The 13811-nt window shown below is 37.5% G+C and overlaps 1 protein-coding gene across 2 annotated transcripts; it reads right to left on the bottom strand.

Annotated features, from left to right (window-relative positions):
• Window positions 1-7092: 7092 nt before the first annotated feature.
• On the bottom strand, window positions 7093-11694 carry LOC106755321. 2 transcript variants are annotated; one of them, XM_014637458.2, is made up of 4 exons: window positions 11407-11694; window positions 8303-9897; window positions 8110-8226; window positions 7093-8017 (listed from the first exon to the last, which is right to left on the bottom strand). In XM_014637458.2, exons 2-4 carry the CDS (start codon window positions 9881-9883, stop codon window positions 7271-7273), a joined length of 2445 nt encoding a protein of 814 aa, XP_014492944.1. In that variant the 5' UTR covers window positions 9884-9897; window positions 11407-11694; the 3' UTR covers window positions 7093-7270. The 2 variants fall into 2 exon arrangements, with proteins under 2 accessions (XP_014492944.1, XP_014492943.1); XM_014637457.2 differs by having other exon boundaries at window positions 11526-11693.
• Between the last annotated feature and the right edge of the window lie 2117 nt (window positions 11695-13811).

Below are 13811 nucleotides of genomic sequence, written 5' to 3'. Positions count from 1 at the left end.
GTTAAGATCTAATTGAAAATACTCAAACTTTATCGAAACTTCAAACTAATTAAGCTTAATTTATATCGATACATTTTCGATATATGTTTAATTCATTTCAAAATAATCAAATATATATGAATCTCTATTATTGTATATTCATTAAATTCTGACCCTAATTGTCTATTAAGTATGTCCATGTGTGTTATCATAATAGTAGAAATGAGTGAAAGAAAAAGAAAAAGAAAAGATAAATAGAGTAAATAACAAATAAAATTTTTTATTAACTTTTTTATTAAAAAGAAAAAAAAAAGGAAAGGGAGTTTGAGGATGTTTACTTTATTTATTATTGTATAAAAAAACAAGTGTATGGATAGAAGGGGGATGGGTTGGATATTGGTATACTAAGCAATGGTTGAGAAGGGTTGATTTATTAGGTTATAGAAGACGGTTTTTATTTATTTATTAAACTAGAGCATTTGTTTTTTAATTTATCAAAATGGTCAATTTTAAAAAAATAAAAGATAAAAAAACCCTATAGAAGACAAGTGCATTTCACTAAAACATCAATTTGTCCCTCATATGCTTTTGCCAGGTAAATAGTTTATGATGAGATTCCTATTTATGATGAGATGTTACTTTTGTGACATGCAAGTTCAACGTGTAATCAATCCGTCTTACAGTGGAAAAGGATCTTATATAAATCATAAGAAATCCATTGAAGTCAAACCAATTCATTATTAATAGCTAGCCCTCCAGGCATTACTTGCTGGACTATGAACACTGTTTTGGAAACGTCATTGATTGGAAGCATCACAAATGAGATGAGTAAATTATTACTCCTATTTGGTTCCGAGCAAATGCCTATATGAGGGCAAGGTCCATACGAAAACTGGCAACGGCTTGCTCTGAAAAGGTTATAAAGACCAGCTAAAGGAAATAAATTATTTATTCTAGTACAATACTCCGAGAACCCAATTTAGTTCACAGTTATATAAAAGAGAGGAAATGACAACTAAAAAACGACAAATGTTGAACAGTATGCAAAACCCTTCAGCTTCCGATGTAGTTATAGTGAAACCAGCAGTTATCCAATTGTACTCGCAAAAATACGGCAACTTGAGTCGTCTAAGTGATACGTACTCAAGAGATAATAAAAATAGGTGGGGGCAAGTTTATAAAAGGAGGGAAAAGGGTGACGTGGTTTTGTAAGGGAATGATGTTAGTTAGAAGAGAGAGAAAAGGAAAAGAGTATGAGTTGTTATATATGATGAGGTGTAGGAGGTGAGGGGAGACACGTTTTGGTGATTATTCCGTGGGATTCTCAGGAGCTTGCTTTGGGCAGAGGGTGCTGTAACCTTTTGATGTTTTCTGGTTAATAATAATAATATTGGATTTGCATCACTTCTATTTTTACTGTTCAGTTCGTTGATTAGTAAATTCTGATTTCTAACAATTGGTTCGACCTGCCGGATCAATATTTCCCGATCGGAGACCATGCCACCAAGAAAGAACAATGTTCAAGGAGAGCCAGCAAGTGAGCAGAATGAGGCGGAGCTGATTGTGGGTGAGGTCGCTAAACTCAAAGCAGTGGTCGAGTAGCTCGTGGCACAATCGTTGCAAAGCCAAACCAATTTGGAAAAGTTGCGTAAGGATTCAGCAGAACATATCGTAACCTTACGCCGAGAAGCCGCTGAGAATCAAAGCTCCTTCACTTAATGTCGAAGTTCACCAATGTGAATGAGGGGGAGAATGAAGAGATGAGGTCAGGATCGAATGAAGAGATGAGGTCAGGATCGGTGAATATGCAGAGAACGAAAAGTATGAGACAACTCGAGGGGGACGATTTAGCCGAATTTCGGCAATCGATGAAGAAAATAGAACTACCATCGTTCTATGGAGAAGATCCAGCAGGATGGATAGCGAGAGCTGAAGTTTATTTTAACGTACAGGAGACACGAGAGGCAGTCCGGGTGAATCTTGCTCAACTGTGTATGGAAGGGAGCACGATTCATTTTTTCCATGCTTTATTGAATGAATATGATGAGTTAACTTGGGAAGACTTGAAACGAGAGATGTTGGAGCGATACGGAGGCAGGGGAGAAGGGAGTATTTATGATCAATTGGCTGCCATAAAACAAATAGGAAGTATCGAAGATTATATTACAAGTTTTGAGTGTCTCATTGCTCAGGTGCCACGAATGCCCGATGAACAATACTTTTCGTATTTTACACAAGGTTGAAGAACGAAACACGTGCGAGAAAAAGAAGCTTGCACGTGGCACATCCTTTGTCCAAGGGGCGCATGATGAATGTAGCTTGTGCCATCGATGTGGAGATATCAAGGAGAAACAAAATATGGCAGGGAAGGGGAGAGTTTCGAGGGGACAGATCCCAAGTAGGGCACCGACCCATTTCGACGGTGGTGGGAAAAACGGGTCCAAAACAGAATGGGGGAAGTTGGGGTGGAAATGGGCCTGGCTCAAGTGTTCAGAAAGATTGGGGTGCAAAGAATAAAGGAGGGTCACGTGATAGAGGAACAAATCAACTTTCTTATCAAGAACTTCTCGACCGAAAACAAAGGGGCTTGTGTTTCAAATGCGGTGAGGTGTACGGTCCCCTTCATCAATGTCATGTTAAGCAGCTAAGGGTGGTCATGGTGAATGAGGAAATCCAAGTTGAATGCGAAGGGGATGAAGAGGAAAATGAGGAGAGAGATGACAAAGATGAGGTGGTGGCAGAATGCACGATGCTAAATCTCTACTCTTTCATGAAAGACCGAATTGATCAACCGAGAACTATGAAGTTACGTGGGCTAATTGGTGAGATTTTGATGTTGTTCTTGGTCGATAATGGAGCCACGCACAATTTTATTTCGCGAAAGCTTGTGGAAGCTTTGGGTTGGCAGTGGTAAAGAACCAAGCAAATGAAGATTCTGATGGGAGATGGGCACAAATCCGAGACTCATGGGATTTGTCGAGGCATCAAAGTGAGGATTGATGATGGTGAGTTTGAAATTGATGCTTTTCTCTTCGATTTGGAGGACATGGACGTGATATTGGGGATGTCGTGGTTAACGACGTTGGGAGAGACCACTGTGGATTGGAAAAAACAGCAAATGAAGATCCAGACTCAGCAAGGAGAGAAACTGCTAAGAGGGGTCCCTCATGGGGATTCATTGTTAATCTCGGTGTGTGGGGTGTTGGAGGAAAAAGAGAAGATGGAAGTTGCAGAGTTGGGTCCAGAGCAACGAAGCGTCTTAAATCACTTGCTGAAACATTTCAAAGATGTGTTTGAAGAAACTAAGGGGCTACCTCCTAGACGTGTAAAGGAACACAAAATTCATCTCAAACCCGGACAAGAACCTATTAATGTGAGGCCTTACAGATATGCGTATCATCAGAAGAATGAAATTGAGAGACAAGTGCAGGAGTTGATGGAAGTGGGTCATATCAGGCATAGCCAGAGTGCTTATTCGAGCCTAGTCATTCTGGTGAAGAAGAAAAATAACAAATGACGTATGTGTGTTGATTATAGAGCTTTGAACAAGGTCACTATTCCAGATAAATTTCCAATACCAGCTATTGAGGAGTTATTGGATGAGTTGCATGGAGCCAAATATTTCTCTAAATTGGACCTTCGTTCAGGATATCATCAAGTTAGAATGAGGGAGGAAGACATTCCAAAGACAGCATTTCGAACCCACGAAGGTCACTATGAGTACCTTGTGATGCCCTTTGGACTTATGAACGCCCCGTCGACATTCCAAGCTCTTATGAATGAAGTTTTTCGGACACTGTTGAGACGAGGGGTATTAGTGTTTTTTGATGACATCCTCGTATACAGTAACACTTGGGAAGAGCATATGCAGTTGCTTGAGAAAGTGTTAAAGGTGTTGAGAGATCACAAATTATTTGCGAACAAGGAAAAATGTTTGTTTGGCCATGAGAAGGTGGAGTATATGGGACATATTATTTCTATACATGGAGTTGCGGTGGACCCAACGAAGGTTAATAGTGTGTTAGAGTGGCCTATTCCCAAGAACGTAAAGGGAGTTCGTGGATTTTTGGGTCTCACAGGCTATTATTGTAAGTTCATAAAAGATTATGGTAAGATAGATAAACCATTAACAGAGCTAACTAGAAAGGATGGATTTGGGTGGAATGAACGAGCTCAAGAAGCATTTGATGAGCTCAAACAAAAGGTCACGTCAGCACCAGTGTTGAGGCTCCCAAATTTTGAAGAAGAGTTCGTCCTGGAATGTGATGCCTCTGGGACAGGGATTGGAGCAATTCTAATGCAAGGAAAAAGACCTGTGGCGTACTATAGTAAGGCCTTGAGTTCACGCAATTTGACAAAGTCAGCATACGAAAGAGAGTTGATGGTAGTGGCATTTGCTATCCAACATTGGAGGCCTTATCTTTTGGGTCGCAAATTTACTGTTTTTTCAGACCAAAAGAGTCTTAAGCAATTAATGCAACAAAGGATAACAATAGGTGGACAACAAAACTGGTTGGCTAGATTATTAGGCTATAATTTTGAGATTGTTTATAAGCCAAGTAAAGAAAATCAAGGGGCAGATGCTCTATCCCGAAGTAGAGATGAAGGAGAAATGAAGAGCATGGTGTCTTTTCCAGTTTGGTTAGATTGGCAAGAGCTTAATGCAGCAGTACATGTTGATGATAAATTGAAGAAAATAATAGAAGAAATGAAGGCTGAACAAGTTTATGTGGGATATGAATATAAACAAGGTGTTTTATATTATAAGGATCGCTTGGTGATACCGGAGAAATCTTTGTGGGTCAACAAGTTATTGGAAGAAGCTCACTCTACTCCGCAAGGGTTTTATCGAACCTACAGAAGGATTGCAGCCAATGTGTACTGGAAAGGAATGAAGAAAGATGTCCAACAATTTGTCCAAGCTTGTGATACATGTCAGAGGCAAAAATACATAACAACAGCCCCTAATGGTTTATTGCAGCCGTTACCGATTCTGGAAAGAGTTTCGGAGGATATCACTATGGATTTTATTACTGGATTGCCCCGGTCTAAAGGCTTTGAAGCAATTTTGGTAGTGGTGGATCGTTTAACAAAATACTACCATTTTGTTCCCCTTAAACATCCTTATACAGCAAAGTCCTTGGCTGAGATTTTTGTAAAAGAAATAGTAAGGCTGCATGGAATACCAAATTCGGTGGTGAGTGATAGGGATCCGATATTCATGAGCTTGTTTTGGAGAGAGCTCTTTAAGATGCAAGGAACAAAGTTGAAAATGAGTACAGTATATCATCCGTAATCGGATGGACAGACTAAGGTAACTAATCGATGTCTAGAAACTTATCTCAGATGTTTTATTACTGATCAACCCAAAACGTGGGTGATTTGGATGCCATGGGCAGAGTGGTGGTTTAATACCACTTATCACAGCTCCACACATAGCACTCCTTTTGAAGCGGTGTATGGAAGAACTCTTGTACAGGTGGTTCAAGGTGAGGTGAGGGTAGCAGCTGTTCAAAAGGATTTTCTAGAGAGGGATGAAGCACTAAGATAGTTGAAGTCTCATTTATTACGTGCCCAAGACAGAATGATGATTCAAGCTAATAGGCATCGAAGGGAAAGACATTTTTCGGTGGGAGATCTTGTGTTTTTGAAGTTGAAACAGAATAGACAGCAGTCTGTCATGAGCAAAATTAATCATAAATTGAGTGCTAAATACTATGGACCATTTGAAGTAGAGGAGAAAGTAGGAGAGGTGGCCTATCATCTGAAATTACCACCTACTTCAAAGATTCATCTTGTTTTTCATGTATCTTTGTTGAAGAAAGCGATGGGCAAGTATAAGGTGGAGGATGCTCTCCCTACAGGGTTAGATGATGACAGAGCCGAAGTATTAGTTCCTATGGCCATCTTAGCCACTAGGAACTACACCAAAAGAGGGAAAACTAAGAAGCAGGTAGGTACTAGTATAATGGAGAGAGCAAAATGTAGACGAAGCCACTTGGGAAGATGAATTAAATATTAGAAGTCAGTTTCCAGAGTTTAGCCTTGAGGACGAGGCTTTAATTCATGAAGAAGGCATTAATATCTACCCAAGAGATAATAAAAATAGGTGAAACAAAGTTTATAAAAGGTTTAATACCTATTTTGGTCCCTCCTTTGGGAGGGTTTGTTCAAAGTGGTCCCTCCTTTTTTCAAAAGTTCACTTAAGTCCTACATTTTGCAAAAACTGTTCAAAGTGGTCCCTCCTTTTTTCAAAAGTTCACTTAAGTCCTACCTTTTGCAAAAACTGTTCAAAGTGGTCCTTTTTGCTAACGGCGTTAACTTTCTTAACGGCACACTTTGAACAGTTTGCTGAGGTGTAACGTTTTGGCTGTTAGCAAAAAGGTAGGAAACTGTTCAAAGTGTGCCGTTAAGAAAGTTAACGCCGTTAGCAAAAAGGACCACTTTGAACAGTTTTTGCAAAAGGTAGGACTTAAGTAAACTTTTGAAAAAAGGAGGGACCACTTTGAACAGTTTTTGCAAAAGGTAGGACTTAAGTGAACTTTTGAAAAAAGGAGGGACCACTTTGAACAGTTTTTGCAAAAGGTAGGACTTAAGTAAACTTTTGAAAAAAGGAGGGACCACTTTGAACAAACCCTCCCAAAGGAGGGACCAAAATAGGTATTAAACCTTTATAAAAGGAAGGAAAAGGGTGACATGGCTTTGTAAGGGAATGATGTTGGTTAGAAGAGAGAGAAAAAGAGTATGGGTTGTTATATATGATTAGGTGTAGGAGGTGAGAGAGGACACGTTTTGGTGATTATTCGGTGGGATTCTCATGAGCTTGCTCTGCACAGAGGGTGCTGGAACCTTATGATGTTTTCTGGTTAATAATAATAATATTGGATTTGCATCATTTCTATTTTTACTGTTCATTTCATTGATTAGTAAATTTTGATTTCTAACACTAAGTTTCTACATTAAGTGAAACGATGCTTGCCTTTTTTTTTTCCTATCCATTAAAGGAGTACATGGTAACTAGCCGCAAAACCAAACCAGTAATCACCAATTGTTATCAAAACTGGCCCTTCAGTTAACGTTCTACAGCAGGCAATTGTCATACAATGTCGGGAATATTTGACAATCTGCATATTGATCAGGATTGAAATCTAAGCAGGCAGATATTATTTTCCAAATGCAGAAGTGCTCAAGTACGTCTGCATACAGTTTTCTTTTTAAAATGTCTACCAGTCAGTCACCAGAATTTAAGAGATAAAGAGCCACAAAACAGGGAATTCAGAAATACATTAAGTCAGCGGCGACGAAATGAAGGACCAGCAAAAGAGTAACGAGAAGAAACTGGGGCGCGTGAAGCTTCCAACTTGTCTCCATGATATGGTCGCCGAATATGATCAGAGAAAGCATCAGGTGCAGCGTAGATTGGGTAATGCCTATCTCGTTCAGCCTCTCTCCTTGGCAAGTTATCCGTCCCCGCAAAAGGTCTTCGCCCAACCAAGTAAGAGTTTTCCTCCCTACTTAAAGATCCCAAATATGCATCCCTAGGTGAAACACCATGGCGATAGACATGATACGGATCCCTACTGTCATTCAAAAACAGAGAATCCCTACTGTCATTCAGAAACAGAGAATCCCTACTGTCATTTAAATAAAGATGATCAGTCCGAACACTTTCTACATGAGCAGGAACAATTCTCGGGTAGCCATGCTCCAGGTGATGGGGTTGATAGTCTCTATCTGAAGATTCTAACATAGGATTAACATGAGATGTTGTAGCCACATTCCTTCTATACATTGGTAGTCCATGTGCCCGATTGTTCTCCATTAGAAACAGATCATGAGCAATTTCCTCTTGTAGGTCAAATTGATGATCCCTATGAAGAGACTGCACGTTATAGTTTTCCCTCTGCAACCGGGACCGTGATCCCCTAACATTGTCGGGAGATTCCCTATCTCGAATTATTAGCTTTGGCTGGGAGTGGACAGGGCGCACAGCTGAAGGAATTTCAACTGGTCGGAAAAGTTGAGTGAGCTTCCTCACCTGACACAGAATATTTCAAATATCATTCATCATAAAAAAACAATAGAAACAGAAATACAGACAAGCCACCAGAGGTAACGTTTAATGCTTACTTGTCTAACAGTAAGTTCTGTTCTGAACTTGTTTTTTTCATTATAATTATCCTTGATGGCTTTTTTGAAAATGCTCTCGGGTAGTGGGAAACAATCACCAGCAATTTTGAACCGCACCTGCAGGTGTCAGCCATCAGCAGATAAATACAAAACAACATAAGATTAATTGGACAGGAAAATGAAAGAAAGTAACCTGAGCAGGAAATTTGCCACCAAAAGCTTTGGGTTCAAGCTTCATGCCACCAGAAGATGAAGCCTTGTAAATACCATACAGTAGCTTCAGATCAAAATCATAAAGAAAAAGATTAAGCCCAGGTCTGATTTGTAAAACATCATCCTTTTTACCAGCTGAAACACCCATGACTCGATAGCGAAAACAATCAGGCTTTGTCTTTGCATTGCACATAAAGATGAAACCACCAAGCTTTTCAGCCTTCTTGTCATTTACTTGACTCCTTTCCATGCCACTTCTCCTAACTTTGTTTTTTATACTCCTAGAACCCTTGCTTGAGTCCCTATGCTTCTCTTCAATCTCTAGATTTTGCTCAGTCTTATCCAACTGACTAGTCTTATCTTTACGAGCCTGCCGGATCTTCTCCCTACGACTTTTGCCATTGGTGCTCCTGTTTTGGCTTTCTGTTACTTTCTTTTCAACCTCCTGACTCTTCCCCTTCAGTGGTTCATTATCAGTTTCCTTCAGGTGGCTACTGTCTGAAATTTGTTTCTCATCTGCATTATCCAACACTTTTTTGGAAATACTAATTCTTTTGCCATGAATCTGCTGAGTGCCAATGTTCTTCTTAGCCTTTAATTTACCAGCCTGAGATTTCTTAATAATTTTAGATTTTGCCTTCAATGATTGTGGAGTGCTCTTGTTCCTCAACTCTGGTTTACTAGATCCTTCAGGAGGATCAGTAACCTTCAGTTGGCTACTGTCTGACTCTTCCTTCGGACTTTTGTCAGCAGTGCTCTTAGTTTGGCTTTCTTTTATTTTATTTTCAGCCTCCTCACCCTTACCCTTAGATGATTCATCGTTAATTTCCTTGAGCTCACTAAGGTCTGAAACTTGTTTCTCACCAGCATTATCCACCACTTTTTTAGAAGTCGTGATTCTTCTTTTCTTATTAATCTTTTGAGAAACATTGCTCTTCTTCCCCTTAAGTTTACCAGTTTGAGATTTCTTAACAATACTAGATTTTGCCTTCAATGATTGCGGGGTATTCTTGTCACTCAAATCTGATATACTAGTTCCTTCAGGAGAATCAATATCCTTCTTTCCATCATCTTTTCCAGAAGAAGGATGACCATAAGTTACTTCAGGAAGATTCTCAGTGGTCAATATATCATGTTTTCCCGGAGACAGAGAATTCGCAGTGCCCATTAAGCCATTTTTTCCTGACGTTGGAGAATTAGAAGACAATTGAGGAGGATTATCAGCACACTTCTCGCAATCTTTTCCAGATAACAGAGGATTCTCAATGCTATCATCTTTTATCAAAGGCATAGTATTGGAAGACACTTCAGTAGGATTTACAGTGCCCACCGTACCATCCTTTTCTAATGACATAGAATTAGACGACACTTTTGGAGGATACTCATTACCCATCACAACATCTTTTCTTGAAGATGGGGGATTCTCAGTACCCAGCATATCATCCTTTCCAGATGACAGATAATTCTCAATGCCCATCATCTCATCTTTCCCTGATGCGGGAGGATTAGAAGACAGATCAGTAGGATTAACTGGGTCAATCTTGCCATCTTCTTGATCCATATTGCATAGGCACTCTGCACAGGATTCAAAAGGAAAACTTTACTATATCCAGTGAAGACAAGAAAGCCAAAATGAATGACTTAAACAGATTGATTTTTCACAAACCAGAAAAGGCAATAACATTTCAACTAAAGAGGCCCGCTGAGAATAAAAAGAAAATAGTGTCAATGGTCACAACTGTTTGACCTAAAAACTGTGGATAAATGAGGACAAAATGTGCATATAGAAATTATGTTAATGTGTAAAGCCCATTGGATTTGAAAGAAGGAATGAGGGCAAAATTACAATCACTTGTACTAAAAGTGAAGACCATGATTGCATTGAAATGTAAGTAATAAAATAGTAGGTGCTATTGTTGGAAAGCCACCTTAATTGCAGTCACCCTAATGCACCATAATTGCAGCCTCAAGAAGGTACTTGGTCCTACATTGACTACAAATATAGCTTTAATAGAGCCTAGAAAGTTTGGAAGTACTAACCCTATAAGTCAGTTTTATGAGATTGAGCAAGAATCCAAGTCCATATGATACTACGATAACTTTTATGTTCAATCAGCTCTAACAATATTTCAAGAAATAACTTCATACAAAATTCAACTGAAGTACAATTCTTTATCTTCAATATTACCTGCTGGTGACCCTTCATTCACCAGTTCTAATCCTATTTATTGGATATATATAATTTATTCGATAGTAAATATATGAGATAAGATACAAGTAGAATATTTATATTATTTCTATTAAAGGACAGGGTATCCATTATATTTTACGTAAATAGAAGAAAATGTATGAAAAAATTGTAAGACAAAACCTCAGGCAATCAATAATGGTTTGGCTGGAAAAGGATTGGTTAGGCCAAAATTGAGTGAGCTAAACCAAGGGTTTTGGTGACCCCACATTGTATTTCTTTTTTCTATTAATTGTATTAAGAATGCTGCATAAAATTGGTACGCAGTGTAGTGCTGACCTGGTTAGGATTGCAATAGCATTTTTTACTTGTGATTAAAAACAATAATAACCAAACAGAAAAGGATATTTTAATAAAAAAAAAAAACAATTTAGTAAATAATCGACCCAACAAATTGAACTGAAAAATTAAGTTTCGCCAATCGTAAGACCAGCCCTAAATAACTACTACAAAATACAAAGTAGAAATTTTAAAACTCACTTAAGAATCCGATCATTTGCCACAGTTCAACAGAACATACAGAAAAAAGCCAATGCTATACAGAGTACACAAGTAAATGAAAGTCATACAAAAAGGTAAAAGAAAATACATCACACGATGAAAATGAATTCTTTAAACCCTAAAAAGAACTACCAGTGCAGCAAGACTGTTATGCAACAGAATAAAAAATAAGGAAATCAAATCTTAAACGCATGCCCTCGTATATTCCTTCACCCCCAAAACAACCGCAGATTAAGTTTGAGAAACTTAACAGAAGCAGACATTCTTCCGAGACAAAAACTAAATCAACAACAGATAAAGATATTAAACAGAAACAAACATTATCAAATACATACCCAGAAACTATTTGATTCGATCAAAGTAACATTTGTAAATCGTGAAATGAAATTCCCCCTCCGAATGAAACCGCGCAAAAGGGGAAATGTAAAACCGATGTTGGAACGAGAGAAATTACCTTTGAAATCTGAGTGAACTTTTCGAAGGGTTGAGAGAGAAGAAAAATTGTGTAGCTAAAGGAAAAGAAGGACCAAAGTACTGAATGAATGTCTCCTGTATTTATCTTACAGAGTTGAATGAAAGGGAGAGAATATGGGACAGAGAATTTATCTACAAAACCTACAAGGGCTTCTGTTTTGGGTTGGTTTTTAAACAATATTATTTTTTACTGCTCGAAACATATGCGTCTTTTCCTAGTGTACATAATTAATTTAATTAAAAAAATAATTTATTTTAAATATATAATGGGAGTACATAATTAATTAAATAAAGTTATAAAACAAGTATTTTAATTTTAAAAAATATTTAAAATTAAATTAATCATTATTTAAAAAGTAAAAGTATAATTGTTTTAAATTAAAATAACAGTTATGTAAATGACAAAATTCAAAATTATATATATAAACAAACCTATATATATATATATATTATTTGTTAGCATGTTAAAAAATATTACATAATTACAATCATAAACTTTTAAATATTAAACATTTGTGTATATAATAAATATAAAAAAGAATATGATGTATTTTGTAAGAAGATGTATTAAAACAATAAGATCGAGTATTTTATATTAAAGTAATTTTATGATATAAATATAATTTTTTAAAGTTCATTTCATTATCTAAAGTATTTTTTTTAAAACTATTTTTTTTTTCTTTACAAATTTTCACTCTTAGATTATCTGTTCGAAAATCAGAAAGTATCTAGACGATTCTGGCGTCGAGGACTACAATTCCTACTGATCAATTTCTCGTTTTGGACTAGTAAGATTTGTTCCCTTTTTTCTAGGTTTTCTCTTAAATCTGTGATTATGCAGATTTTTTGTCTTGCATGAGAATTGTATCTCTCTTTCTTGACTCTTGGTTCAATTTAGGTTCTAAGGTTGGTTTCCTATCATCAATCGGTGATTCGTAGGTTTTTCTAGGGTTTCCTTGCGGTCAAGTATCTGTCGAGATTTTTGTGAACTGTGCAGAGTTTGATTGAAGGGAAGCCAGATTATTGCTCTAATTTAGTGGATGGACAAACATGTATGATAATTCTATGATCATTGTTTGATTGAGCTAAATTTAGGTTTTTGAGTAAATTGTATGGTGTTCAAATTGATTTTTATGAATGTATATTGATAGCTGGTGATAAGGAACATAATTAAATGATGTTAGATCTGTTACTAGGTGCATAAGAGGTTAGAAATTTGCAGGGAGGTTGTTTGGATATGAATAGAGTCACATTGTGGTGGTTTAATTGAGGAAGTGGAGTAGTGAAAATGAGAATTAAGAGTTAGAGGCTCAAACGATTAGTTGTAATAGTTTAGTTGAGTCAGTTGTGACTTGTGAGAACTACTTAGCTGCTAAAAAATGTGCCAAAAGTGGTAGAATGTGATTTGGGTCCATAAGTTGATGAATTGCGTGTTTTTAAGTAAAATTTGTTAGTAATCACTTTAGGATGATGGTATAGTAAGGTTTAGAAACACTTATTCAAGTCTAATTAAGTGTATAAACGACTTAGGAGGGTTAGAAGTTGACAAAAATAGTTGGAATTGGTAAACTTGGAGTAGGTTGCATAATTATGCAGATTTGGTGTTGTAGATTAGGCAGACTCGCTGAGCAAATAAAGTCGCTCAACGAGTGGTCGTGGGGGATGATCCTCCATTTGTTGGTTCGCACAATGAGAAGTGGTGCTGAGTGAAGGGTCTGGGTTTGGTAGCACTGTGATTCTATTCGATCAGTGCATCATGGTGGTTGAGTGAGTGAATTAAGGGTCTGGTCCACTATCTGATGACTTTTGCTTAGCCAACGATGTCGCTAAGCGTGAGTTCAGGGTCTGGTACCACTGGTATTTTAATTCGCTCAGCGCGTTGGGTCACTGAGCGAGTGATTTGGAGGTTAGGGCACTCTCATTGGATTCGCATAGCGAGATAGGTCTGTGCGAAAGAAGTTTGGAGTCGCTCAACGAGTGTGTCTGCTGAGCGATTGGTCCAGGTTATAATGGATTATTTTCTTCTTTATTCTTATGTGGTTTTAAATGATGTTTGCATTTAATTGGAAATGATGTATGAGTTTATATGAGACTTCAAAGTGAAAGTATGTGATTTAAGGGTGTGAAAAGAATTCTAAGGAAGAACTTCTTGTTGTGATTTCAAAAGGGACTAGTATAAGTTGTAAGAAGTCGATACGATGGTTATCCTGAACCTCTAATGATCATTTGTGCTCAACTAAAGAGAGATGAGTCATGTCGTTTGAGG

This window comes from Vigna radiata, unplaced genomic scaffold (genome assembly GCF_000741045.1).
Source record: "Vigna radiata var. radiata cultivar VC1973A unplaced genomic scaffold, Vradiata_ver6 scaffold_100, whole genome shotgun sequence".
Classification (NCBI taxonomy): domain Eukaryota; kingdom Viridiplantae; phylum Streptophyta; class Magnoliopsida; order Fabales; family Fabaceae; genus Vigna; species Vigna radiata.
Note: the sequence above shows the minus strand (reverse complement) of the source record. Positions and strands in the feature narration are given on the sequence as shown.

Coding starts and splice junctions, on each gene's coding strand:
- LOC106755321 (XM_014637458.2), bottom strand. CDS start 9,883: ATGGATCAAGAAGATGGCAAGATTGACCCAGTTAATCCTACTGATCTG. Junction 8,227..8,302: donor GTGGCAAATTTCCTGCTCAG/GTTACTTTCTTT, acceptor TGACACCTGCAG/GTGCGGTTCAAAATTGCTGG. Junction 8,018..8,109: donor CAGAACTTACTGTTAGACAA/GTAAGCATTAAA, acceptor ATTCTGTGTCAG/GTGAGGAAGCTCACTCAACT.